The sequence below is a fragment of the Cajanus cajan genome, chromosome 3, assembly GCF_000230855.2.
Source record: "Cajanus cajan strain Asha chromosome 3, NIPB_CcT2T_4, whole genome shotgun sequence".
In the NCBI taxonomy this organism is placed as follows: domain Eukaryota; kingdom Viridiplantae; phylum Streptophyta; class Magnoliopsida; order Fabales; family Fabaceae; genus Cajanus; species Cajanus cajan.
Window position 1 is genome coordinate 66,940,135 of NC_138519.1, and position 27,049 is coordinate 66,967,183.

General features: G+C 36.0%; 2 protein-coding genes across 2 annotated transcripts; one reads left to right on the forward strand and one right to left on the reverse strand.

Moving 5' to 3' along the window:
• Positions 1-8,205: 8,205 nt before the first annotated feature.
• Positions 8,206-9,138, reverse strand: LOC109789038 (uncharacterized). Its single transcript, XM_020347905.1, has 2 exons — positions 8,976-9,138; positions 8,206-8,627 (listed from the first exon to the last, which is right to left on the reverse strand). Exons 1-2 carry the CDS (start codon positions 9,136-9,138, stop codon positions 8,206-8,208), a joined length of 585 nt encoding a protein of 194 aa, XP_020203494.1.
• A 9,408-nt stretch (positions 9,139-18,546) lies between these two features.
• On the forward strand, positions 18,547-19,787 carry LOC145956418 (serine/threonine-protein phosphatase 7 long form homolog). The gene is made up of 4 exons (XM_083072014.1): positions 18,547-18,996; positions 19,150-19,317; positions 19,407-19,450; positions 19,535-19,787. The coding sequence occupies exons 1-4, from the start codon at positions 18,547-18,549 to the stop codon at positions 19,785-19,787; spliced, it is 915 nt and encodes a 304-aa protein (XP_082928140.1).
• The last annotated feature ends 7,262 nt before the right edge of the window (positions 19,788-27,049 follow it).

Sequence of the window (27,049 nt, forward strand, 5' to 3'; positions counted from 1 at the left end):
GTCGCCTCTCCAGGCTCGTGCATACCTCGGTGTTTCTGACAACCTCGGTAGCTGCATACCTCCGTGTTTCTGACGACGGGGTAGATGAGTATTAGTCGTCGCCTCTCCGGGCTCGTGCATACCTCGGTGTTTCTAACGACCTCGGTAGCGTGAGTTTGCCCTCTCCAGGGTCTGCGGTTTGCCCTCCCCAGTGGAGTCGCCATCTGTCGCCACCCGCTGAAACGGACATTGGCATTCGCGACGATTGTTGGACTCTTTTTAAGTTTTGAAAAATGATGGATTGTTAGAACGACTTATTCTCAAACTGAGACCTCATCGAGCTAACAATTTTGTTTAAATGGCTCTCACCAATCCATGTTAATCCCAAGCGGGACCCTCCATGGATTAGCGGTTTTCGCAAAAAGAAGGGGTTCTTGGAGTCGCCACCAATGTTTTATTCAAAACATTGGAAAAAGATATAAGGCAATTGATTTTCACAAATCAACTTTGGCCATTACAACCAGAGTCGGGTAAGGGAGTCGGTTACGTGCGAGGAAGGTGTTAGCACCCCACAACGCCCCTTTCGGGTTCCCTATGACGGATTATTTCATAAATAATAGTGTAAAGTTACTAAATTACCCCTATTTATTAGAAACGATTATAAGTAAAATATTTACATGATGAAAACTCTAAACATGCAATGCAACAATCAAAAAGCAATAAAAGCGGTAAAAGAAGGGATTTGGAAATAAACCTTCGAAGCGGGCTTTTATATATTCAAAACGAAGTTTAGGAGGCTTTTTGGCACTCCTTCCCACTACACGTCCGCTCGCTCCTTTCCCTAAAGATAATTTTTACTATGGAAATCAAAGAGATTTCCCTTCGACTTGTTCGAGTCTCAAGCTAATGGCTCATGACTCAAGAACTTCGTCGGATTGGCTCTCGGAGAGACTTCTAGGGTAGAGAATAGCTCAAAAACCCAAGAATACTCAGCACGAGGGTCCAGAAGTGTGGAAAAAGTCTGGGAGGACGTGCAAATGACGTCCTATTTATAGGATTGAGGCGCAATACGGCCTGGGAGGTCAATACGGCCCGTACTGGGTTTTTGAACTACAGTACGGCCGTATTGAATTTGGTACGGCCGTATTGATTTCACTACGGCCCGTACTGAGTTTTTTGAACTACAGTACGGCCGTATTGAATTTGGTACGGCCGTACTGAAGTTCAAAAACTTCAGTACGGCCGTATTGATTTCACTACGGCCGTATTGTAGTTCAAATGGCTCAGTACGGCCGTACTGAACCTCCAGGAGGGTGTATTGAGCTCCAATCCTCGCACACCCTTATTCTAAGCTACTCTAAGACTTCTAGACCTACAAAGAATCATCCTAGGGTCTTCCAGGAGTCCTTCCGGCTGACTTTCCTTCGGTCTTCGAGAGTCTTTGAGTCTTATTTCTGACCCGGACAATTTTAGGGGTCTACAGGCCTCTCTATATACTTGCCTCGATGAAGCCTCGGAGAGTCTCTTTTACAAATCTGGTCCTCGCAATCTCTCTAGACCGCTATGGTTATACAATTGTGGCTCAATGCAATTTTGGAGAAGAAACTTTCACTTACTTCCTCTTTTGCTCCTGTATGTGAACTCGAAGGAGCCCGTTTGACCATCCTTACACCTCGAAAGCGTTCAATCGACAATTTCATGAAATATATTAGCGCGATTCTCAGTTTTGGTGAGTTCAACGAAGACTTGGCTCCTTTCAAACGTCCTACTTTGATAGGTCCCTCTTGGCTTCGACATAAAAACCAGGTTGGAAATATTTCTCCAGATTCCATTGGGATGTGGTTTGGCTTTTTATCATGGGATGTTATTCTATCTCGAATGCGGCAAAAAGATGTGAGAATCTATCCTTACCAACCCCAAATGTTTGCTCGACAATTTGGCCTCTGCCAAATGAAACCTCTTCCACTTCATCGTAAAGAAAGAATAGATGCTGATATTTGTGTCGAGAAAGGAGACTACAAGGATGTGTTAGATTTTATCTTACGTCCTGAGAAACAAATTTTTCTTACTCCTTGCACCTTCTCTGCTTCTTTCTTAGTCTCGAAGTGTTTTCTTCATTGGTGGTGTGAATATTATATAGACAAGATATTCACCTTCGATGATTTTTTAAAGAAGCTGATTAATTCTCCTCTTTCTTCACAGGGCCTGAAACTACCAGGTACTTACAAGAATCATACTATTATTTATCAATTCGAGCAATTTTTTTAAAGTTTGTTATCGACCTGACAATATTGGTCGAACCATCTTTGACGCCTCTCTCTCTTTATCAAAAATGGTACAAAGGAACATCCGCTCAAAAAAGGTTACTAATCCTCAAGGAAAAATTGATTTTGAAAAATTTTGCCGTAAAAATATTCCTCCTCTTCCAAATGCTCATTTTGGTTTAGTTAAACATTTATCTCACCCTCCTTGGGTGAAGACACTTGATCCATTTTACCTTGAGCGCAAAGAAATTCCTGTAAAAGATCGAGTTACTTACGCGAGATGTTCCGTGTATGATTTTCCTCAAGGGAGATGGTAGCCTTTATGTTGGGTCGATAACCGCAACCTTCCTCCTGGTAAATATCCGTAACAAAAAAAATTCATTATTATTGCTCTTTCCATTACTTGATCATTATTTCTATTTTTCATAGCTGTTGTTCCTCAAAAGGTCCCTCAACACCCTGACCAGACTCCCCAGTGGGAGAGTGATGATAATGATGATGACAGCTCTCCGTTAAAAACTCAAAAAAGAAAGACCGTTTCTAACAAGTTTTCTCTACGTTCTAAGGTACAATTTCTTTCTTTCGATCGAACTTAATACCATCTTTTCTGAGTATCTCTTTTCTTTTCAGAGTTTTGAGACCTCGAAAAAACAAAAGGCAGATTCGACGAGCGGAAAAATTATAAGTCATTTGCTTTGTCATTTTCAAAATTTTCTTTTCCCTCATTCCTTTTATTTCTTTCAGGTCTCAACAACAAAGAAACTCGATAAAGGGAAAAGGAAACAAAATCATGTCCCTAAACCACTCTCGACACCAAAGGTCGAAAAAATTCTCAAAGATGCCATGAAGTCTGCGACCAAGGTATTAAGTTTTTATCTAGTCCCTTTATTTATCCGAGTTCCACAAGGAAATAATCTCTGATCGAAAAATCTTTGATCATAGGATGTTGAGATAATTTAGATCTCCTCTTCTGAGACGTTTCAAAAGGATGCTCTTCTTTCGACTGAGGACCCTCAAAAGGTTTGACCCTTTCATCGATTTTTCTTATGTATTTTACTTCTGTTCTTAACTTATCTTTCTTTCCACAGTTGATTACTCCTCAGTCGAGTATTGCCAATATTCCCTCAATGGGAATAACTACTTCCCAAGGTGATCAAGGTGATGCACTCTTATTAAAAACAAAGGAAGAAGTTGAAACTCCTCACTAATCCTCCCAAGACGAAGAACCATCATTCGAGCTCAGGCCTCCAATTAGTCTTGGTCATGGTAAATTTATTTGTCAATCACTTTCAATTATGATGATGATGTAAAGAAAACATGACCTCCTTTTACGTGTAGACTCGACCGATTCTCCAAGACCTTTTACTCCTACACCATCCAATTAAGGTGGCGTTGAATCTTCGAAACCTCCTACTCCCTCGATTCAATCTACTGATTTAGACTTAATAAGCTTTTTTAATGATGACATCGAAGTCGACAATATATTTGATGTCTTGGAGAACTGGACGAGCGGCACATCTGTTTCAGAGAAAGCTCTTGAGTCAGTCGCCAATTTCCAACCTTTGCTCGAATCTTTTCGATCCAAAGCTTATGTCGAGGACCTCGACCAAACGTTTCTTGTCTTTGAGTTCAAGACTGAGGTCGAGCAAATGGTGGATGACCTACTTGCGTATCCAGATCTTCCTCCAGAAATTCATCTCGAACTCCAAGAGTTCATCAAACCTTTCACTCTTGCTTATGATCTTTGAGCCAAATGGGTCAACACGTTTCAAGAAGTGATTCATATCGAAGTAGGAATTGAAGGTGACCGTGCCAAGCTTGAACATCTTAGGTAAGAATTACTCTCGATTAGAAAATCTACTGAAGAGATGATTCCTGCATTAAAGAAGTTGCAACAAGAGGAAGCTGATACTGAGAGGTCTATTGAGGCTTTACAACAAGAGCTTAATAACCTTCGATCAAAACAAGCTGCTTTGAAGGCTCAAAGTCAACAAGTTTTTCAACGCCAGAAAAGTCTTAAAGATGAAGGCAAAGAGATCTCTTCGAGACTCGCCAAGACCCTGGAGCAGAAGAAACATTTAGAAGCTCAATGCGCTTCTTTAAGGCAGAGTTTAGATGAAGCTTATCAGGCCTTCAAGAATTTCAAGTCCAAGTTATGTAATATTGATTAAATTTTAGAACATCAATTTCGATTTCTTTTATGTTATTTTTTATGTTTGTTTCAGTAATCTGACCTTTCATGGAAATATTTCAAGTATTTACCATTAATTACCTTGCTTGTTGTGTTTGAATTTACTGCTTTAATTACATACGCATTTTTTGAGTATACTTGATTGACCATGAAGGGGCCTTCCCAATTATAGGACCATTTGCCTAAATGTCGAGATTTTTGATCTATGGGAAGAATTGCTTTTAACACTAAGTCTCCAACTTGAAAACTGCGCGTTTTGATTCTCTTGTTGTATGTTTTCTCGACTCTTTCTTTTTGCTGGACGAGATTTTGCAATGCCATCAACCTCTCTTCTCTAAAGATACCAACTCATCATACATTAGATTCCAATAATCTTTGATAGGCAAATCGTTTTGTTTTTGTATGTGAATTGATTGTAAATTAATATCTATGGGAAGAATGGCTTCATGTCCATATACCAATTTGTATGGTGTTGTTCTTTTAGCATCTCTTGGCGAATTTTTATAAGCCCACAACACCTGGACGTGTGTTTCATGCCAATTTCGAGGATTGCCCGAAATGTGTTTCTTGATTAAACTGATAATTAATTTATTAGCGGCTTTGACTTGTCCATTTGCTTGTGCATAATATGGTTTCAAAGTTACTAACTTAATTCCTCTCGATTGAGCATATTGAGTAACTTTTCGACCTGTAAAAATTGTGCCTTGATCTGTGGTAATTGTTTAGGGAATTCCAAACCTTGTTATGATATGATCTTCAACAAAATCAATTATGTCTTTTTGATCAACTTCTTTCAAAGGAATTGCCTCTACCCATTTTGTAAAGTAATCTATAGCAACTATTATATATTTGTGATTTTTCGAGGAAGGCGGATAAATCTGTCCTATTATGTCGAGAGCCCAACTTCGAAATGGCCAAGGTTTAATGATCGAATGTAACTCACTCACTGGTACCCTTTGTATCGGTCCATGTTTCTGACATTCTTCGTAGCTTCTAGCGAATTCAATACAATCCTTAATCATGGTTGGCCAATAGTACCCTTTTCTCGATAAGGTCCACCTCATTTTCTCACCTGCTTGATGTGCCCCACAAATACCTTCATGTACTTCTGTCATAGCTATATAACTTTCATGATTCCCGAGGCATTTAAATAGAATTCCATCGAAACCCCTCTTGTATAATTCGTTATTTAGCATGACGTAATTAAGAGCTTGGAATCTGATCTTTCTTTCGACTTTCAAGTTTGGATTTTGAAGGTACTCGATCAATTCTTTTCTCCAGTCTTGATGGCTCGATGTATTGATAGTTAGGCTCTCCAAATTACATATTGGTTCATTCTCTGTATGAATCAAGGATTCGAGACATCCTTTACTCATTTTATACCCTGATGCGATTTGAGCCAGTTCATTTGCGATTGTGTTTGCATTTCGAGAAATGTGTTCTAAATCAACCTCATCGAACGTGTTTAGTAACTCAGTGGCTCGAGCTTTGCATTCGACCAGTTTTTCATTTGAACATTTATACTCCTGAGTTAATTATTTAATGACGAGTTGAGAATCTCCTCGGGCTACTATGTTCTTAGCTCCTAATTCCTTAAGAATTTCGAGTCCAGTAATGAGCGCTTGATATTCAGTTTCATTATTCGAGTAACCCCTCTTTGTTTTTAGTGATACCTTTGTCGGAATTCCTTCAGGAGAAATGATTAACAAGCCTATCCCAGTTCCTACCTCATGTTTCGAGCCATCGAAAAATAATTCCAAAGGCTTAATTGTTAAGTAATTGATTTGTTCAGTTAATTTCGAGTGGTCCACAAGAAAATCTGCAATTATTTGTCCCTTAGTGGATTTCAGGGGACAAAGATTAGTGAATATTCAGTTAATGCAAGTGCCCATTTGCCAATTCGGGAATGTAACACAGGTTTACCCAACATATACTTAATAATATTACTTCGACAAAATACCAATACATCAAAAGGCCTAAGATAGTACTTCCACTTTGTACAAGCAAAATATAGACTTAAACATAATTTCTCTAAAGGAGTATATCTATTCTCTGCTCCTACCAACATTCTACTTAGATAATAAATGACTCTCTCGATGCCATTATCATCGTCTTGCACCAACATGCCCACAATAGTTGAATCGTAGGCTGAAACATACAACTTCAATTGTCTTCCTTTAGAGGGTGGTGCTATTACTAGAGGATGAGCCAAATAAGCTTTGATTTCCTCGAATGCTTTCTCGTGCTCTTCTTCCCATTGAAATTCCTCCTCCTGTTTCAAACATAATAATGGAGAAAACACTTTAGTTTTGCCAGATAAATTCGATATGAATCTTCTAAGAAAATTTACTTTACCTAGAAGAGATTGAAGTTCTTTCTTGTTCGATGGAGGCCTAGTTTCCATGATAGCCTTAGTTTTGTTCCTATCCACTTCGATCCCTTTTTGATGCACGATAAATCCCAAAAACTCTCATGCTGTAACACCAAAGGCATATTTTAGTGGATTCATCTTTAGACCATGTTTCCTCATTTTCTCGAAAGATAATTTTAGATGGCATAAGTGTTCCTCCTTTCGTTTGGACCCAACAATTATATCATCAATATATACTTGTACAAACTTACCTATTAAATCATGGAATATTAAATTCATTGCCCTTTGATATGTGGCACCTGCATTTTTTAATCCAAATGGTATCATCACCCATTCGTACACGCCTAAAGCTCCTGGACATCGAAAAGCAGTTTTCGATACATCATTAGCTGCAATGTAAATTTTATTATATCCAGAATAACCATCTAGTAAACTCATGATTTCGTTACCTGCAGTGGCATCTATCATTGTCTCAGCAATAGGCATAGGATATTCATCCTTGGGGGTAGCTATGTTAAGGTCTTGAAAGTGAATACATACTCTGAGTTTCCCATTTTTCTTGATAACAGGCACAATATTCGATACCCATTAAACATACCTTGAGGTCTTGATGAACTTGGATTTCAACAACCTCTCGATTTCTTCTTTTATCTTGTCAATCACTTCTGGAGCAAATCTTCGAGGATTTTGCTTAACTGGCTTCTTCCCAGAAATTGCTAGTAGTCTATGCTCTACCAAACTTCGATCCAAACTAGGCTTCTCCTCATAATCCCAGGCAAAACAATCTTTAAACTTGTGTAATACTCGAATAACTTCTTCCCTGAGCTTCCCTTGCAAGAGCTTGCTAACATAAGTGATTTTCTTGTTCTCGATAGTACCCAGATTAATTTCTTCCAGCGGGTCTTGAGATTCTAACTTATGATCCTCACCACTTGACTTCTCAAATCCCAATGGCAAATCATCAAAAATACAATCTAGCCTTGCCTCTTCCTGATTGGAAATAATTTCTTCATTTTCGACATTTTGGTCTACTCAACCATTTCTTTTTTCGTTTTCTTTTATTTCGGCCATTGAGGTCGTACTGCTCACACATTCTTTGGATTTTACTGACATTTCTTCATTGCCTTCACAATCTTCGGCCACTTCGATCGTTCGATCGGCCATGTAGGCCGACATTCGAGCTAAAAAGCTCGAATAGGGATCTTGGTACTTCATTCTTCTTCCAGAGCCGATTCCTTTTCGGCTCGAATAACAAATCCTCTTTTCACATCCCAACAAAACATTTTCTTGATGCCTTCTTCTTCCTCCAGCATGTTCGCATTATGGGCATCGAAAGGTTTGGTTTTAGCAAAAGCAGTTAATTGTTGATCTGCAAAGTACATGCCTACCTCGTACTCCTTCTAGTCAGCATCAAGTACCTCTAAACCTTCATCATCATTCCAGAAAAAGATTTTCTGGTGAACAGTCGAAGAAACAGCTCCAAATCCATGTATCCATTCTCGCCCCAACAGAACATTGAAATTTGCCTTCGACGGAGTCACGATGAACATGGTTGTTCGTTTCACACTTCCTATTTGCACATCTAGCAAAATCATGCCCTCAGGTTGTGATGACTCTCCTGCATAATCTGATATGAGGATGTTATGAGGCTTTAGATCAGCTATGGTCTTTCCAAACCTTTTCAGAATGGTTATTGGAAGTATATTTATGGCTGCTCCTCCATCAACCAACACTTTTCTCACTTCATGTCCCTCAATCATCAAAGTTAATAGTAGAGGCTTAAGATGAGTCTTCATATCCTCAGTAGGAGAGTCGAACACAACTGAGTTAAATTTAGGAATAAATCGAGCGATCTGGTTAACCCACACAATCTTCGACTAATAGCTGGGATCATTGAAAAAATCTTCTCTATGGATATTTTCTTGCTCATTAACGGATTCCATGGCCCCAGCATATTAAGAAGGTAAAATTGACACTGTCCCACAAATATCTTCCAAAGAGTCATTTATCATGTCCTCATCATCCTCCATGAAATTTCGAGATGATTCACCTTTCTGAGGTACTGGGATCGAGAAACGATTCCCTCTAAAACCTTCGAAAGTCATTTTTCTCATTCTCTATTGTCTCCTCCACTCGGTCTTAGTCAAATTGTTGAAAAGTTGTCTAAAACCAGGCCCATAACTTCTAGACATATTCGAGAACTTCCCAGGAACTCTTGACAAATTCGAGAATTTCCCAGGAACTCCTGACAAATTCGAGAATTTCCCAGGAACTCCTTGGAATGTGGGCCCAGCATAATTCATGATTTGTTTCCCTTGACCCATTCCAGCCATTTGCTGTGGTGGAACATTTCATTTTCCTACTGGGACATTAGCATTTGGCACAAAAGTATTGCCAAACTTCGATGAGTTATGAATCTCTATTTTTCCCATTGGAGCATTATACTGAGGCATATGTATCTGCCTCATTGTCAACCCAGTGTTCAACCTAGTGTTAGGTTTTGTCTTTTCTTGAAGCTTCTCAGCTTTGTAGCTTTTCATTACCTCCGATTCCTCGAAGGCTTTAGCAGCAGCTCTATCGAATACTGCATTGCATCGAGGACAAAGCATGACTTCCCTATCAGCATCCTTTTTCTTAGACAGGAATTCGACCAAACTATCTCCCTCCTTTGGATAAATAGGTTCCTCCTCTTTGGCAAAGTCATCCAAAAGTTCCTCGAGTTTTTAGTTAGAGATAGGTTCGACATTCTCATCCTCCTCGATACTTACTTCGACCATGTTAATCCCCATCGAGACTGGCTCTACATACCCAGTATGAGCTACAAATGGATCAGTATCCACTTTCATATCTTTTTCCTCGAAAGCCAGACAACCCTCAGTGATCGCCTTCTCGATCATGTCCCTAAAACGCACACAATTATTAGTCCAATGACCATACATATTATGATACTTACAAAATTTCTTCCCTTTTCTTTGTTTGAATGGAGGAATTTTATGGTTTTCCGGGAGTGCAATCTGTTTATCTTTTAACAAAATATCAAATATTTTATCAGCCTTAGTCACATCGAAACTATATCGTCTAGTTGTACTCCCTTCCACATTATCTCCTAGTTTTAAAATTTGGCATTGATAGGTAGGGCCAGGACGTAATTCGGCTATGTTAACTTCAAAATCCTCACTCGAACCCTCACAATTAGCATCCTCACTGAGCTCTGTGTTTTCTACATAAGCCACCTTTTCTTTTCGAACAAATCTATCCAACTTCCTTAATCTTTCCTTTTCTAACTTAATTTGCTCGATCCATCTTACTTTTTCTGCTAACTGGGCCATATCCCTTAACTGTTCGTTTACCAATTTTTTACGAATCGAAAAGTCTAACCCCATAGCGGCAATTTTCACCAACTCATGTTCAGGAATATTTGTATAACATCGAGACTTCAACTGCCTGAACCTATTCAAATAGTCATCTAATGTTTCATGATTTTGTCTTTTTATGTTCATTAAATCGACTATACTCACTTTGGTTTCTCCTCGAAAAAAATGTTCATGAAAATTACCGTCTAACTGAGCCCAAGTATTAATTGAATTAGGGGCTAAAGTTGTAAACCAGGTAAAAGCATGCTTAGTTAGCGAACTGGGAAAATACTTCATTTTTAAATATTCATTATTCCCTAAATCTCCACATTTGACCAAATACCTTGCTATATGTTCGACAGTAGACTCATTTAATTCTCCTGCAAATTTTGAAAATTTCGGGACTTTTGCCCCCCTAGGTAATTCTACCTGAGTTACATATTCTAGAAAAGCAGACACAAAATAGGGACGTTCATTTCGACCTACCTCGAAACCATGTCTATTTAGTACCCTTTCTACAATTTGATCTAAATTTTCATCAAGATTCCTATGAGGTCTACCTAAATTTTGAGGAAAACCTACATTCCCACCTTGATTTTCCATATCGTTCAAGTTCACACTCATGGCTCTCGAGGGTGGATTGTCTCCCATTTTATCTCCTATTTTATTTATTAACTCATATAGAGGGGTTAGTATATTATGCATCTGAGTCGACAATAAGTTAACTATATCATGATTACTATGGCCCATCTGTTGTCGAAGGGCTATCATAGCTTGATTACTAATACCTGTGGGGACATAACTACTCTATCGAACCAGAGATCCCTCATGACTTGTCCCTATATGTTGATACGGATCTTGCATGATAAATCCCAATCCATTTGGTCTGGGATTATATCCCTGTGGGGATACATGCATCTGCGAGTTTGGTGCTAAATAGGGTATTGGCATCTCTACGTGTACAGGTTGAGTAGTTTGCCAATTTTGTGGCATACCCCATGGGTAGTCTCTAGTGGCACTTGCGAATTCTTGGGATACATTCGTTTGCCTAGCCACATTTTCGAGCAATACAGGAGGTGAGGTTGCCCCCTTGTCATAGTAGTCACATTATCTGGGTTTGGATTTTCGTTCTCTACATCTACTTGATTATCATTATTCACTTCTCTCCTATTATTAGACGTAGACATGGTTTTTTCACTCCTAAGTCTCATAAAATATACATACCTAAAACTAGTTCACTTATGTATAAAACGTGGTCCCATTGGGCGTGCCAATTTGTTTATGGTGGAATTCGTTTACGAGTTCTTTTTACTTGAACTAGCACTAGTTTGTTTCAATTTAGGTATTTTATGTTTTGAACTTTATGAAGAATAAGAAAAAATGGAGTAGAAAGACTAATAATTACTTGTTTCTAGATTTTCATTAATGATTATCAAGCAATAATGTTCATGCATATAGATACTCAAATGAACGGAATGAACAATAAGTATATTAGCAATACAAATCATAGTCCACTTCGCATACTGATCAACTTACAATATCATAATGAAACTAACTACGAATTGAAACTAACTACACTAATCCTAGAAAAAGAAAAGAAATGTGGTCAACAATTTGCCATACCCAGCAATTCCATGCACGAAAGCCATATGCGCAGGCGGTGGAGTGCTCGTGAATGCAAGTATGAGTTTTTCCGACCCGCTGTGAAGGGATATGTTTCTCATATTTATAGAGTTAGCTGAGAGCGGTTAGCATGTTGTGGGCTCGTAACTGCTATCCACTACCACCATTTCGTGGCTTAAGCCGAGAACGGTTAATTTTGTATGCGTACGTTGTGGGCTCGTAACCGTTATCCACTATTCCCATTACGTGGCTTAAATGTAACTTTTTATAACTGTTTTATCCCACGTGATTTTTTGTTTCTTCGATTTACTCGTTTAGTAGCCACCCAGGTATAATTGTTCCCACATTACTCAGGTAACCTCTGTTAGCTTCTCGACTTACCCTCGAATACCTACATGCATTTGGTCATACTTATCCTTTATTTTTTTATATGACTTGCGTACTTTCAATTGACTTTTCCGTTCCGAGTAGATCTCGAGAGAATCTCTTCGAGTAGCCCCAACAATATCTGAAAGTAACAAATTAAGATAGTTATGCAATATCTATTGAATTTAATGTGATATTTTTACTAACAAGGACACCAATAGATGAATTTTATGTAATAATATTTGATTAATTTCTTAACAAAATTTGAATATAAGGACTAAAACAATTTTTTTGAAAATTACAGGACTAAAAATAACGAGTTTAAATTTGAAGGACCAAAAATAAATTTATTTTAAATTTGAGAGACTAAAATCATATTTAAGCCTTATTTTTATCAAAAAAAATTTATAAAAGATAATATTATTAATTTTAAAAAAGTTTTACTTTAACCCTGCAATCAGTAAACGTCGAACAAAGTAACCAATTTGCTTCCCCACATCCACCAAAACGAAGCCCCAATAACAGCGTAACAAGTTAATCCCCCACACCCACCGAATAGTGTAACAAACAACTAATGTAGAGAGGCAACGTAAATACGCAATAGAAAGTCTTTCGACAACATAAGAATTTCGTGTGACTAGTAAGTGTTAGTACCAGAAAATGAATTCGGAGACACTTGAAACACAAGGGTGCTCGAAAATCCTAGATGATCGAGAGAAGTTTCTAAAGAAGGTATACGAAGCTTGAAGAGAGTCAGGAGATACGCGAAGACAGTTTTCATGAAACTCTCAAAATCCTCGAACCAGGAAGGGTGCTGCTCAGGAAAAGGGCTCACAGCCTAGCAACCTCTCAAAGTACAAGCAGAATCAGGAAACATTCAAGTATAGTTTTCGTTGGTTACTCGAAATCCCAAGAATCCGGACATATACGAATACACTTCATAACCTCTCAGAATGGAGAACTTAAAGGAGACACGAATTAGGAGCGGTTGAAGTAACATGGGATAAGTGTCAAAGGCTACAGAACGGTTTGGGGAAGTTAACGAGCAGTTCCAAGAATTATCCAGAGATGGGCCCGGGAGCAGGCCACTACGTGGAAGTTTAGAACGGTTATGCACTTTCGGGGTGCGTCAGAAACAGTTATTTTTTCCCAAATCTTTGTCTATAAATTAAACGAGCCATGCTCGTAGCAAGGGGTCAGAAATCTAATTCCCACAATACCTCACACGCACTCCGCAGCCTGCACATAAGGCATACTGTGCATACGAGACAGCTTTGGGTACGATTTCTCGACCACTTTTCTTTTCTTTTTTTAGGAGTAGTGTAGCATAGCCTAATCTAGCCTAGTGTAGTGTAGTCATTCTGAACATGATTCGTTATCCTTACAAATTGTAATTCTGTTACCATTTAATGAAGGATATGATTTCTGCAGTCAATATACATGTCATCTGTTTAATTCACGTAAATTATTACATGCATGAATTTGATTGTACAATTAGCATAGATCTTCTGATGTGCTGAAACAAGCATAGATATTCTGAAGAGCTAAAACTGGCATAGATCTTCTGACGTGCTCGAAATAGTGAGCATAGATCTTCTGATGTGCCAAACCAGCATAGATCTTCTGAAGTGCTCGAAACAATGAGCATAGATCTTCTGATGTGCTGTAACAACACCCTAATTTAACTCTATTTTTTGCTTGTACGAATTTATTCTTTCACGAAAAGTCTTCAATTATGTCATGTCACGAACACGCATAAATTGAAACGTGAACTCGTGCTAGTTCGAACAAAAAGAACCTACGAACGAAATCCTCCATAAACAGTAAGTAATAATAAAATTGATATTTTTGGTTAAAAAATAATTAATGGATACTTTATATATATATATATATATATATATATATATATATATATATATTGAAATTCGTTCTAATATCTGATAGGTACCAAGTTCAATATCAGGAGTCCAAATTTGTCACCGTTAACTCCCCATTAGAATACATTTAGCTTAATTACGTTCTTGATCCCTCAAGTATTGTAATTGTGCAATTTTAATTCTCAAAGTTTTAATTGGGTAATTTTAGTCCCTAAAAGATTGTAATTGTGCGATTTTGGTCCTTCAATTTTTAATTGAACAATTTTAGTCCCTCAAATATTATAATTGTGTAATTTTAGTCTCTCCTATTAAAAATTTAATAATTTTAATATATATATATATATATATATATATATAATGTTTTAAAATTATACAGTTATTTGTCTATTCAAGTTAACACATATTATAATTTTCTTCAATGTATCAAATGATATATATTTATTATTAATAAATAAATAAAATTTATATATTATTATTTTTATAATATTACTGATAAATTAATATCAATGATATTATTAGTATATTTATATATAAACTAATAATTTGATAAATATAATTTATTATATATTAATATACTTTTACCAAAATATAAATATATAAGAAAAGATATGTATATTTCTAATTAATATACTTATATTTTGGTAAAGTATATTAATATATAATAAATTATATTTATTAAATTATTAGTTTATCTATAAATATACTAATAATATTATTGATATTAATTTATCAGTAATATTATAAAAATAATAAAAATATATAAATTTTATTTATTTATTAATAATAAATATATATCATTTGATATATTGAAGAAAATTATAATATGCGTTAACTTGAATAGACAAATAATTGTATAATTTTAAAATAGTGTATATATATATATTAAAATTATTAAATTTTTAATGGGAGAAACTAAAATCATACAATTATGATATTTGAGGGACTAAAATTGTTCAATTAAAAATTGAAGGACCAAAATCGCACAATTACAATCCTTTAGAGACTAAAATTACTCCATTAAAACTTTGAAGATCAAAATTATACAATTGTAATACTTGAAGGATAAAAACGTAATTAAGCCAATAAATTATTATGAAACTCACGTGGCGATGCAAACATTTGGATTTGCTTGATAAACTAATACAATGATTGTTCTTAGTGTTGCAAACTATGTATCATCCAACTTCCAAGCAATGGATTTATTTAATAAGGCATGTTTGGTTTTGTTTGATTTTCTAAGAATTTTAATACAAATTAAGAATCAGATTTTAATTATAAATTATTTTTATTTTGATAAACAACTATAAATTCTTTTAAATACAAAATAAAGCAATACAAACGTAATACAATCGACATTAAGGGTGAACATGAAATCGAGACCCAAATCGAACCCAAAAAACCCGATAAAAAATATTACTTTTAGGTAGATTAGGGCGGGTCTTATGGGTAAATCAAGTTAAAATTTTGATTTTATACATGTTATATTGAGTGGATTTGGTTTTGAATTTTTAAACCTGCTAAAAATTGAACCCAATCAAAAATGAAATAAGTTTAAATTTTTATTATTTTTTATAATTAACAACAATGACCCAAATTCAAAAGTCTTTATTTCAAGTATAATATAATCATCATTTTGTAACTTTTTTTTTTCTTTTTCTCATAACCTAAATGTTTCTTTTATCTTATCTTTTTTCTTTCAACTTCTGAACACATTACTTCATTTTTAGAGTTTTCTTTTTGTTTTTTTTTCTGTCTTTCTTTTTCATGTTCCTATCTCTATTTTAAGTACAACTTGTGCGGCTGTGGTTTTTTATGGGTTTTGTAATCTAACTTGAGATTTCTTTTGCATGTAACAACTACGGATTTTGTTATCTTTTATTTTTGCATCTTTAGTTTGTGAATGTTTTATCTACGAATTTACTTACACCATTTATTGTTAGCTTTATTCTATTTTTGTACACTGTTTTAAATTTTTTTTTTTTACCATTTTAAGCTTTACTTTCGTTAAGATAAGTTGGCATAAAAAAACTTAAAACATGATTATATCCATCCGCTCAAATCTGATTCCGTTTCAACACGAATTACCTCAAATCAAAAGCTCAATAAGTAAAATATGTGTCATATTTTTTCAAAGTTGAATTAAATATTTTTTACCCGGCCCCGATCAAACTAGTCCGTTGCCTACCCCTAATCGACGTGAAGTAGCTTCCATAGTTTTTTAGCATGCTAATACGAAGAGAAGTGTATATGTACATTTCAAAAGTAGTTTCAAAAGGCATTGATTACCCATCATCACCGTCGTGATTTTTCGGGCCTAAATGGAAGCTATTTGCGTGATTGGAATTTCTTCAAAGATCTATGTTCACCTACTGTTATAGATAATTAAAGCTAAGCTATGTAGCATTTGAATCATTAGTACAAAAATTAGATTTAAAATTGAAATTTTAAGATTAATTAAAAGGTAATCATCTTAAAAGTGACGCAGTGATAATTTTGTAAATAATATGAACACTTTTAAGATTGGTTAAATTTTAAACGATCTTAAAAGTACTTTTAAGATCGGTTATTTAAGAACCGATTTTGTATTCATTTTGTATGTAGTATACAAAATCGGTTCTTAGATAACCAATTTTAAAAGTATCGTCAGAAACTTTTTATCTTTCCCTCCATTCTCATTCTCTTTCATTTTTCCTTCTATTTCCTTTTTTACTCTCTCGTGCTCTCATCTAAAGTCTCCAACTTTTCATTTTCTTTGCAAGACTAATATATAAAGGTAACACTCTCATGCTCTTTTCGTGTGTCTACTTTCGTTATTGGTTTATTTTGGCTACTTCCGTTGTTGGTTTATTATGATAAATTTTGAATTTAGGGTTCTGCAAGGAGAACAATCTGTTCTGCAAGGAGAACGACATGTTCTGGATAGGTTTTAACTCATGACAAACTATGCTGGAACGGCTCATTCCAAACGACAGTTTTAGGCCTTTTTAACAACCTGGAACGGCCCGTTTCATTTTTATTTTTTTTGGAGCCAAGACTTTCCAGATTGATTATAAAATAACCGATCTTAAAAGTTAATTTTTAAAATCGATTAAATAATCAATTTTAAAAATCTAACTTTTAAAATTGGCTCTTTTAAAATCAGTTACAGGATCAATTTAAAAAATTAAAATAATTGATTTTAAAAGTTTTTTTTTACTGGTGAATTGAATGCACTTTTTTGCCTTGTAGATGCATTTTCAAACGGGTCCTATAACTAGTAATTTTTTTTTATCAACTGTTGATTTGACGTATTTGTTCCTTCCTCTATGCATTTTCAAACCCAAGGTGAAACTTTTCGTAATTACCATAATGCCAATTTGTACGGATTTTTTTCATGGCCATGTGCTGCCCAGAAACACATGATCGAGAATATGCGAACCTGCTAAAATAGCAAAGCTGGATGAATATCACGATTCACGATCATGCAATTTGTCAGAGTACAAAAAGTGGAAAAAGCAACATATATGAGCATAGTCTGAGGCCTGCAGATTCGGGGATCTGTTCACGTGGGGTGGAGGAAGTAGAATTTTTTTACGTAAATAGAATTTTTTACGTAAATAAATTTTTTTTTAATTTTTGACGTAAATAGAACTTTTTTTAAAAAAAATTACAAAAATAGCATCTGTTGCACACTTTATTTACAGAAGTAGCACCGATCATTGTTCACGCTCAAAATTCTATTCTCGAGGAACCGAATTTTGAACTTCAAAATTTTTTTTTTTTTGTGATTAGAATTTGGTTTCCGGAGTACCGAATTCTGAGTTGTTTTAAATTTTTTTTTTTTGGGTTTGTTGCTCATTTTACGGGAATCTTGGAAGTGGAATGGCCCGTTCCGGAAGCAAAACGGGCCGTTCTGCTTAAACACATAAAGTGTTATTTTTGAAATAGGAACGGGCGAAGAACGGGCCGTTCTAGAGTTAAGCTTTAACGCATAACTTGATTTCTGAAATGACCCGTTTAAAAGTAGGAATTTAGTTCTTTTTAGTAAGCTGAAACAGGTTGTTCTGGTTTTGGAACAGCCCGTTCCAGAAGAGGAATTTAAACTTATTTTTTAGTTTGGAACGGCCCGTTCCAAAATACCTTTTTAGGCATAAAATCGTGGGTTGGAACGGGCCGTTCTGGTTTTGGAACGGCCCGTTCTGGACAAACAGTGAATCCAATGCTTTTCCTATAAATAGGTTCCCTACCCTTCATTCTCTCCACACGGTACTAGCTCACCTTCACTCCTTTATTCCTTCCCTCTACCGCTTCTGAATCACCTTCATAGTAAAAAATTCTTTTTTTGGGTTTGATTTTCATTTACAAAGTACCAAAAATGTTATTATGGAAGCAAAATGAGCATAGGTCTGCCTTCATTGGTAGAATGGTAAGTTTAGCACTTTCGTTATTTACTTTAAATTTCAATGAACTTGTAACAAATTAATACTAATTTTGTTAATCATTGCAAGAGACTGAGAATATTATTTACTCCTACTGTCATTCAATGCCAGAACCCCACCCTCTAAATTTTCTTATACTAGAGGAAGTTGGTTTTTCTGGGGTTGCAAACCTTAGACATCTCAAAGTGGATCACACATTAATCACAGCTTTGGTTGAAAGATGGAGACCTGAGACTCATACATTCCATTTTCCAACAGGAGAGTGCACGATAACACTGGAGGATGTTGCACTTCAACTTGGCCTAAGAGTGTATGGTTTACCAGTCATTGGCCCAACATTATATGACTGGGAGGATATGTGCTCCACGTATCTCGGAATCGTGCCAGTTAAAGGTGAGTCACTAATTGGCTCTATGATTAAGTTAAAGTGGTTAAGAGAAAATATGTTAGAATTACCAGAGGAACCATCTCAAGAACAACTTCATGCACATTGTAGAGCATATATATTAGGTTTAATAGGAGGTGTTTTGATGCCTGACAAAACAGGCAATAAGGTACATCTTATGTATTTATCTTTATTAATAAATCTTAGAATAACAAGACGATATAGTTGGGGATCGGCTTGTTTGGCTATGCTATATAGGGAAACGTGTAGAGCTACAAATGTTAGCAGCAAAACAATGGGTGGTTGTCCATCTTTGTTACAGTCTTGGGCATGGCATCACATGCCATATATTGCGCCTATTTCCAGGATACCATCAACATTCCCTCTAGTTTGTAAATGGAGCGGGGGCAGAGTATTAAACTTTCAAAATGTACCTCATAATGATGTTGTTGGATATAGATCAAGGTTTGATCATATTCAGAATGATCAGGTAACTCTTTAAAATCAAAGTTTTATTTTTTTTTAATTTTCTTTTGTTTAGCATATTATCTTAACTAAAAAAGTTTAATTTTTTTGTAGTTTATATGGGCTCCATATGCAGTGTTGCAAATAGCAATACCCATGTAAGCATATACAGATGCTTAGCTATGGACATCATATACCTCCATTATTTGTTTTGCAATTGTTGAATGGCACCAATCTGATAGAGTGAAATTACAATTTCGTCTCTTTCAGGATGTCCCTTCTCCACCGAATAATTTGGATAACCTGCACAACATTGACATGAGGGGAAGACAAGATGAAAATTGGGTTACAAGACATGCTCAATGGATCGACATATGCAACAATAGACGTGAGCACATATTGATAGGTCATCCAATGCAAGGCCCACTGTTTCACACACGAGAATACATGGAATGGTACATGGCCAATTCCATCTATTTTCTATCTGTGCCATGACTACTACAAGATCCAAGGACCCATCAACAACGAAGGACTTCCACAACATTTGAGAGTGGTGCAACTTCCATGCGATCGCATGAAGAGACTCGTCAGCATGTATCAAATCCTCACCACGTCACTCCTGAAGAAAACATAATTGACATACGACATTCATTTGCATCAACTTCAGAGGATTTTTTTACAAATTTATTTGGAGTAGATTTTAGAACTCCATCTTCAGCACAATCATACATGCGATCTCTTAACCGACCAGAATTTGGTAATGAACCTGGAAGTTCTTCAGCACCATTTCAACATCCGGTGGTTGATGATGAACCAAATCCTTATGAGAAACAACCTTCACGGCGTAATTCAGGCCGTAATAGACGTCGCCCTCGTTGTGGAACTGGACACCATTACGGAGATTGAAAAATGTATATAAATCACTCTATGTTAATGTTATTTTTTTTTATTTTAATGTACTATGTCTCTTTATCAATGTAATATGAATTTTAATGTTATGCATTTTTACATTTAATGCACTAAGACGGTTATAAACTATTATAATTATAAGCATTGTAGCGAACACAATATACCATTTCAACACAAACACAACGTAGTCTCCGACACTAACACCAAGTAATTAACTTTAATATTATATAACTAAATAAATTTATTGTAACTCATTACAACAATAAAGATCAATGGTGGCGGGAACTACATCCATGACTAATATTCGGACATGTCTTCCTAGTGTGACCAGGAGTGTGACAATAAGAACAATTTTTTACATGACTATGTTGTTCTTTAATATTCATCTCTGTTCTAATCCTGGTGGACTTTGGCGGACCCTTGGAAGTTCTCTTCAGTTCTGGATTTGGCCACAAAGTTGGACCAGTGTAAGTAGGCCAATAATCTTCATGTCGAAGCTCTCCAAACTGTCCTTCGTATACCTTTGCAACTTGTTGTAAGGTATATATGAGAGATATGTAGCTTTGATAGTCGTGATGTGCATGTAAGCATGAAGCGAGTACATGTGAGCAAGGGATATGAACTTTCTGGAACTTGCCACAATCACACCATAATTCATCAACCCTTACTGTAAATCTCCCAGCTGGTCGAACTTCTCTGGAATGTTACGTTTCTTCCACTAGAAATCTAGTTCTTGATCTGTCAAAGGTGATAACTCTATGAGTATTTGCCTTAGACTGTACATCTTGAATAGTTTTATTTGCAATTTCCGAGTAGACATGTCCAGCATTAATCATTGCATCCACTTCCCTACCTCTTTGAATGAAAAACTTGTTGCAACGAGTGTATGTGGCTATTACCATGGAACAAATTGGCAAATTTCATGTTTTCTTCAATACGGAATTAATAGACTCAGTTAGGTTTGTTGTCATATGTCCTCAATGTCGTTCATTGTCCCATGCCAGTGTCCATTTTTCCCTAGGAATGTTGTCTAACCATTGAGCTGCTTCAGCATTAGTATCTCTTACTATGTTGTAATAGTAAAAGAATCTAGGTTCAGTCATCCCGTAGGCTGCATTTTTTAATCGTCGCATGAAATTTTGTGCAATATGTTGAATACAATAGACATGGACAGAATTGTTTTCCGTCCAGCCACTTCTATTTCTTGAGTATGCACTTCGAATAGCCTCATGACAATCAGAAATAAGGCACAACCCACCTTGCGGTGTTACATACCGCCTTAAGTTCTTAAGAAAAAAAAATCATGCATCGCTAGTTTCACCTTCAACAGCAACAAATGCAATAGGAATTATGTTGTTGCGACCATCTTACGCAACTGCGACCAATAGCGTACCTTTGTATTTCCTGTATAAAAAGGTTCCATCCACTTGTACAATTGGTTTGCAGAAGGCAAAACCATCAATGCATGGTTTAAAGGTCTAAATAACCTTTTGAATATAAGACTCCCCTCGTCCAATAAGCCACCTTCGTAAGCCGGTTGTGTATTTAATTTCCAAATAAAACCTGGAACATACATTTGCATTGCTTGCAACATACCTGGTAACTTGTTGTATGACTCCTCCCAGTTTCCAAAGATATTCTCAATGGCATGTTGCTTGGCCAACCATCCCTTTTTGTAACTAATTGTATAACCCATGGTGGACTTGATGTGGGCTATGATGGTTGAAATGGATGTCGATGGATCAACCTCAATAATTTCACCAATGCTTTGAGCAATCATTTGTGATCCCAATTTATTACGATCTTGGGAGATAAGTGGGAAAACACATGTGCGAGGGCCCTCAAGGATCATGATTTCCCAATGTTGTTCCCTGGTGCGCAATATACCACGACATCTCCAGGCACAGTCGTGGTGAACGCATTCCATAAGAAGCCTACTAGTGCTTGAGTGTTTAACCTTGTAAGTGCAATGGTTGACAATGTGAAATCTATTTATGGCGTCCTGCATTTGTTCTTTTGTTTGGAAGCGTTGGCCAACAAATAGTGTTCCAGGTGGATACACAACCATTTCACGCTCCAACAAATGGCTATACTCAGTGTCTTGTTGGATTTCATTGGGAAACTCTAAAAAGTGTGGAGGTGGGTTGTATATGGCTACTAGTTCTAGTGGTGGATTATTTGGAACTGGGAGGGTTTCTTCATCATCATCTTGATGTGTAGAGAGGATTTCGTCTTCGTCCTCGCTAAAAGGATCAAAGACATTTTCTGTTGGGAGACCAACAACAAGATGATCTTCAATGTTAGTTTCAACATTGGGTTGAGAAGCAGAAGGTGTAGCTTGGTCAAATGGCTGAGAAGGTATTTGATTAAGGTCTATGATTGGACCAGTTAAAAGTTGTGTGTATGACTCAATGTCGTAGTTGGAGGGGATATCATAAGAAGGGTCAGATGGGTTAGTGTTCTGGTAACTTTGATAAATTTCGTAAGGTGAAGGTGAAGGTGAAACTTGTGGTGCATGTGATTCAATTGTGTAGACCCCTAAAATTGTCCAGGTCGGAAATAAAGCTCGAAGACTCTCAAAGACTGAAGGAAAGTCAGCCGGAAGGACTCCTGGAAGACCCTAGGATGATTCTTTGTAGGTCTAGAAGTCTTAGAGTAGCTTAGAATAAGGGTGTGTGAGGATTGGATCCCAATACGCCCTCCTAGAGGTTCAGTACGGCCGTACTGAGCCATTTGAACTACAATACGGCCGTAGTGAAATCAATACGGCCGTACTGAAGTTTTTGAACTTCAGTACGGCCGTACCAAATTCAATACGGCCGTACTGTAGTTCAAAATGGCTCAGTACGGGCCGTAGTGAAATCAATACGACCGTACTGAAGTTTTTGAACTTCAGTACGGCCGTACCAAATTCAATACGGTCGTACTGTAGTTCAAAAACCCAGTACGGGCCGTATTGACCTCCCAGGCCGTATTGCGCCTCAATCCTATAAATAGGACGTCATTGGCACGTCCTCCCGGACTTTTTACACATTCCTCAACCCTCCTGCTGAGTATTCTTGGGTTTTTGAGCTATTCTCTGCCCTAGATATCTCTCCGGGAGCCGATCCGACGAAGTTCTTGAGTCATGAGCCATTAGCTTGAGATTCGAACAAGTCGAAGGGAAATCTCTTTGATTTCCATAGTAAAAATTATCTTTAGGGGAAAGGAGCGAGCGGACGTGTAGTGGGAAGGAGCGCCAAAAAGCCTCCTAAACTTCGTTTTGAATATATAAAAGCCCGCTTCGAAGGTTTCTTTCTAAATCCTTTCTTTTACTGCTCTTATTTATTGCTTTTTGATTATTGCATTGCATGTTTAGAGATTTCATCATGTAAATATTTTACTCATAATCGTTTCTAATAAATGGGGGTAATTTAGTAACTTTACGCTATTATTTATGAAATAATCTGTCATAGGGAACCCGAAAGGGGCGTTGTGGGGTGCTAACACCTTCCTCACGCATAACCGACTCCCTTACCCAACTCTGGTTGTAATGGCCGAAGTTGATTTGCGAAAATCAATTGCCTTATATCTTTTTCCAATGTTTTGAGTAAAACATTGGTGGCGACTCCAAGAACCCCTTCTTTTTGCGAAAACCACTAATCCATGGAGGGTCCCGCTTGGGATTAACATGGATTGGTGAGAGTCATTTAAACAAAATTGTTAGCTCGATGAGGTCTCAGTTTGAGAATAAGTCGTTCTAACAATCCATCATTTTTCAAAACTTAAAAAGAGTCCAACCATCGTCGCGAATGCTAGTGTCCGTTTCGGCGGGTGGCGACAAATTGTAGTAAAGGTAGCATATAATTCAATACCTGATTGAAGTTCATTAGAATCGTGAACATTGAAAAGTGCCTCAATGTCTTCATCATCAGTCAACTCAACACATGTATAGTTACTAACCCCTGGGCCAAGTCTAATAGGGTACCGAAAATGTATGCTAGCCACCCTCTCAGAATCTTGTCGATGTAGCTTTGTGCGGATGACTCTTTGTAGCCTTTCTAGAGTAATTCCTCTCTTGATACGAACTAATTTTGCAAATGGAAAAGAGAAGGTGATTCCTTCATTCGGACATTAGTTAATGGAACCATCTGAATGAACAATAACGTACATTGAAGAAGCCATTTTATAAAAGGTTTAAAGGAAATGAACGTGATTCTAAGAAAATGATTCACAAGGGGTAGAGGGAAGGAATAAAGGAGTGAAGGTAAGCTGAAACCGTGTGGAGAGAATGAAGGGTAGAGGGCCTATTTATAGGAAAAACATCGAATTCACTGTTTGCCCAGAACAGGCCGTTCCAAAACCAGAACGGCCCGTTCCAACCCACGGTTTTATGCCTAAAAACGTCTGTTGGAACGGGCCGTTCCAAGGCCATTCCAAATTAAAAAAAAGGTTTAAATTCCTCTTCTGGAACGGTCTGTTCCAAAACCAGAACAACCCGTTCCAGATTACTAAAAACAACTAAAATCCTACTTTTAAACGGGTCGTTTCAGAAATGAAGTTATGCGTTAAAGCTTAACTCTAGAACGGCCCGTTCTTCGCCCATTCCTATTTCAAAAATAACACTCTATGTGTTTAAGCAGAACGGTCCGTTCTGCTTCCAGAACGGGCCGTTCCACTTCCAACATTCGCCCAAACTGAACCACAAATCCAAAAAAAAAATTAAAATAACTCAAAATTCGGTTCTCCGGAAACCGAATTCTGATAACAAAAAAAAAATTTGAAGCTCAAAATTCAGTTCCCAGAGAACCGAATTCTGAACGTGAATAGTGATCAGTGCTACTTCTATAAATAAATAAAGTGTAACAAATGTTATTTTTGTAAAAAAAATTTAAAAGAATTCTATTTACGTCAAAAATTCGGAGGAAGTATGCATATATAAGTATAACTATATAATAGTTGTATGGTGATTGGTGGAATTGCTTCACAAATATAGGGACCTTACGATTATTAATTGTAGAAGCCCGCAGACAGAAATTTGTTAACAAAAAAAAATAATTGGTGAACACTAAAAGAAGTTATTTGACTACTTGAAATTCGTTAAAAAAAAATAATTAGTCGATCGACACCAAAGAATTAAGTTATAAGTATGAATGTAGAATAAGTGATTTTATTAAATAATTAAAGAAAGGTAAAAAAATAATAATGATTGTTGATAAAGAGTTTGGAATGAAAAAGTGTCTACTAATCATAACCCATTTGTTAAAACAGAAAAATAATATGGTATTTAGAGTTATTTATGTGAAAAATTACTATACAGGACTAGTAAAACAATACATATTTTGATTTTTTTATTATATAAAAAGGGAGACCATACTAAAGTGGTTAACAAAGTTCTTAAATAAATAATTATCATAATTGTATTATTTTTTCCTTTTCATATTAAAATATGTAAAAATTTATTGCACTTAATTTAACATTGTTATAAAAAATTCTTTAACAGACTTTAAAATATTTTTGAATTAAAATGTATATTGAAAAATATAATTTTAATAACTACATTTAATTTAATAATTTTAATATTATATATATATATATATATATATATATATATATATATATATATGAAATTTGCTAACTTAAACCTGTAACACTGTGAATTTTACCGATATTTGTTGATTTTACTTATTTAATATATTGTATTTTTAGTATTTTAATTATTATATAACTTTAAAGATTAAGAAATTCTTATGAGTATAGTTATTTAAAAGTAGTTTTCAAATGTGGTCAAAGTTGACCAAATTTAGGAGAAGATATATAAGGTTTTTCTTAAGACTTAAACTTCATAAGTTCATTTCTTAAGAAATCTAGAGAGAAGATAGAGAGAAGAGCTTTGAAGTCAGATAGACTTCTTTCCTCTTGTTGATTTTGTAGAGAGTGTAGAACCTTTCCCATTGAGTAGTCATGTAGAGATTCAAAGCTTCTAGAGTTGAGAATCAGAGACCTTGGAGTTGTCATGTGGAGTTTTCCAAAGGATCTCATTCGTTTCATCTACCTTTGTTCTAGGTGATCCAAGATATGGGAAGTTTGCATGTTGAATTTATAGTTGTATTTTATGTGTTGATTATAACTTGAATTTCACTTTTTGTGCCTGTGTTGTTGAATTGAAGAAGAGATATATCTTGTTTTGGGTTTTTGAAGAAGTTAAGAAAGTGATGATTTGAGCTATTGGTTGGTTGCTTGTTGAAATTTATGATATACATGAGTTGATTATGATGTATAGTTGTATTTTCTTATGTTGGATGTTGTTTTGGACTAAGTTTTAAATGATGGGAGCCAAAATCGTGATTTTGCTAAGTGTAGAAATCACCATAACGTTGGACACAACTTCATGGCGTCAGGCTGATGCAAGTTAGAGGCTCTCTATCTCATTAACGTGTGGCACAAAATTGGTAGTGTCGAACATGAGTTAAAGAAGAGTTTTTTGTCTTGACCATGTTGGGTGTAGATATTTGATAGTGCATTTTTGGAAGTAACTTTGTATGTATTTATTTGACCTTTTTGAACTTTGTAGGTGTCTTATATTCATGTTTTGGCTTAAATTTATGATAGTGGTATTATTTGATGGTTGTTGTAATTTTTATTCAATTTTTGGATTTTTAACCAATTGAACACTCTATCTTGTGCATGTCGTACGTTGAGCTCCTAAACTTGGATTGGGACGTTCTTAGTATCATTGGAAAGCTTAGAGAGAGTAGTACAACTTCTTCGTTGAAGTCCAGAGGCAATTCTAATCAAAAGAGGTCCAAAAATGCAGTGTTGTTTCTAGTTTAAACTTTAATGACTTGTAATTAGTGTATTAATGACTT

Bases quoted from the DNA above. Each gene is read 5' to 3' on its own strand.
- LOC109789038 (XM_020347905.1), bottom strand. From the start codon at position 9,138: ATGGCTGGAATGGGTCAAGGGAAACAAATCATGAATTATGCTGGGCCC. The intron at 8,628-8,975 runs GTTTTAGACAAC...AATTTAACTCAG, and splicing joins GTCTAGAAGTTATGGGCCTG to TTGTGTTCGACTCTCCTACT.
- LOC145956418 (XM_083072014.1), top strand. From the start codon at position 18,547: ATGCCAGAACCCCACCCTCTAAATTTTCTTATACTAGAGGAAGTTGGT. The intron at 18,997-19,149 runs GTACATCTTATG...TCTTTGTTACAG, and splicing joins CTGACAAAACAGGCAATAAG to TCTTGGGCATGGCATCACAT. The intron at 19,451-19,534 runs GTAAGCATATAC...CCAATCTGATAG, and splicing joins TTGCAAATAGCAATACCCAT to AGTGAAATTACAATTTCGTC.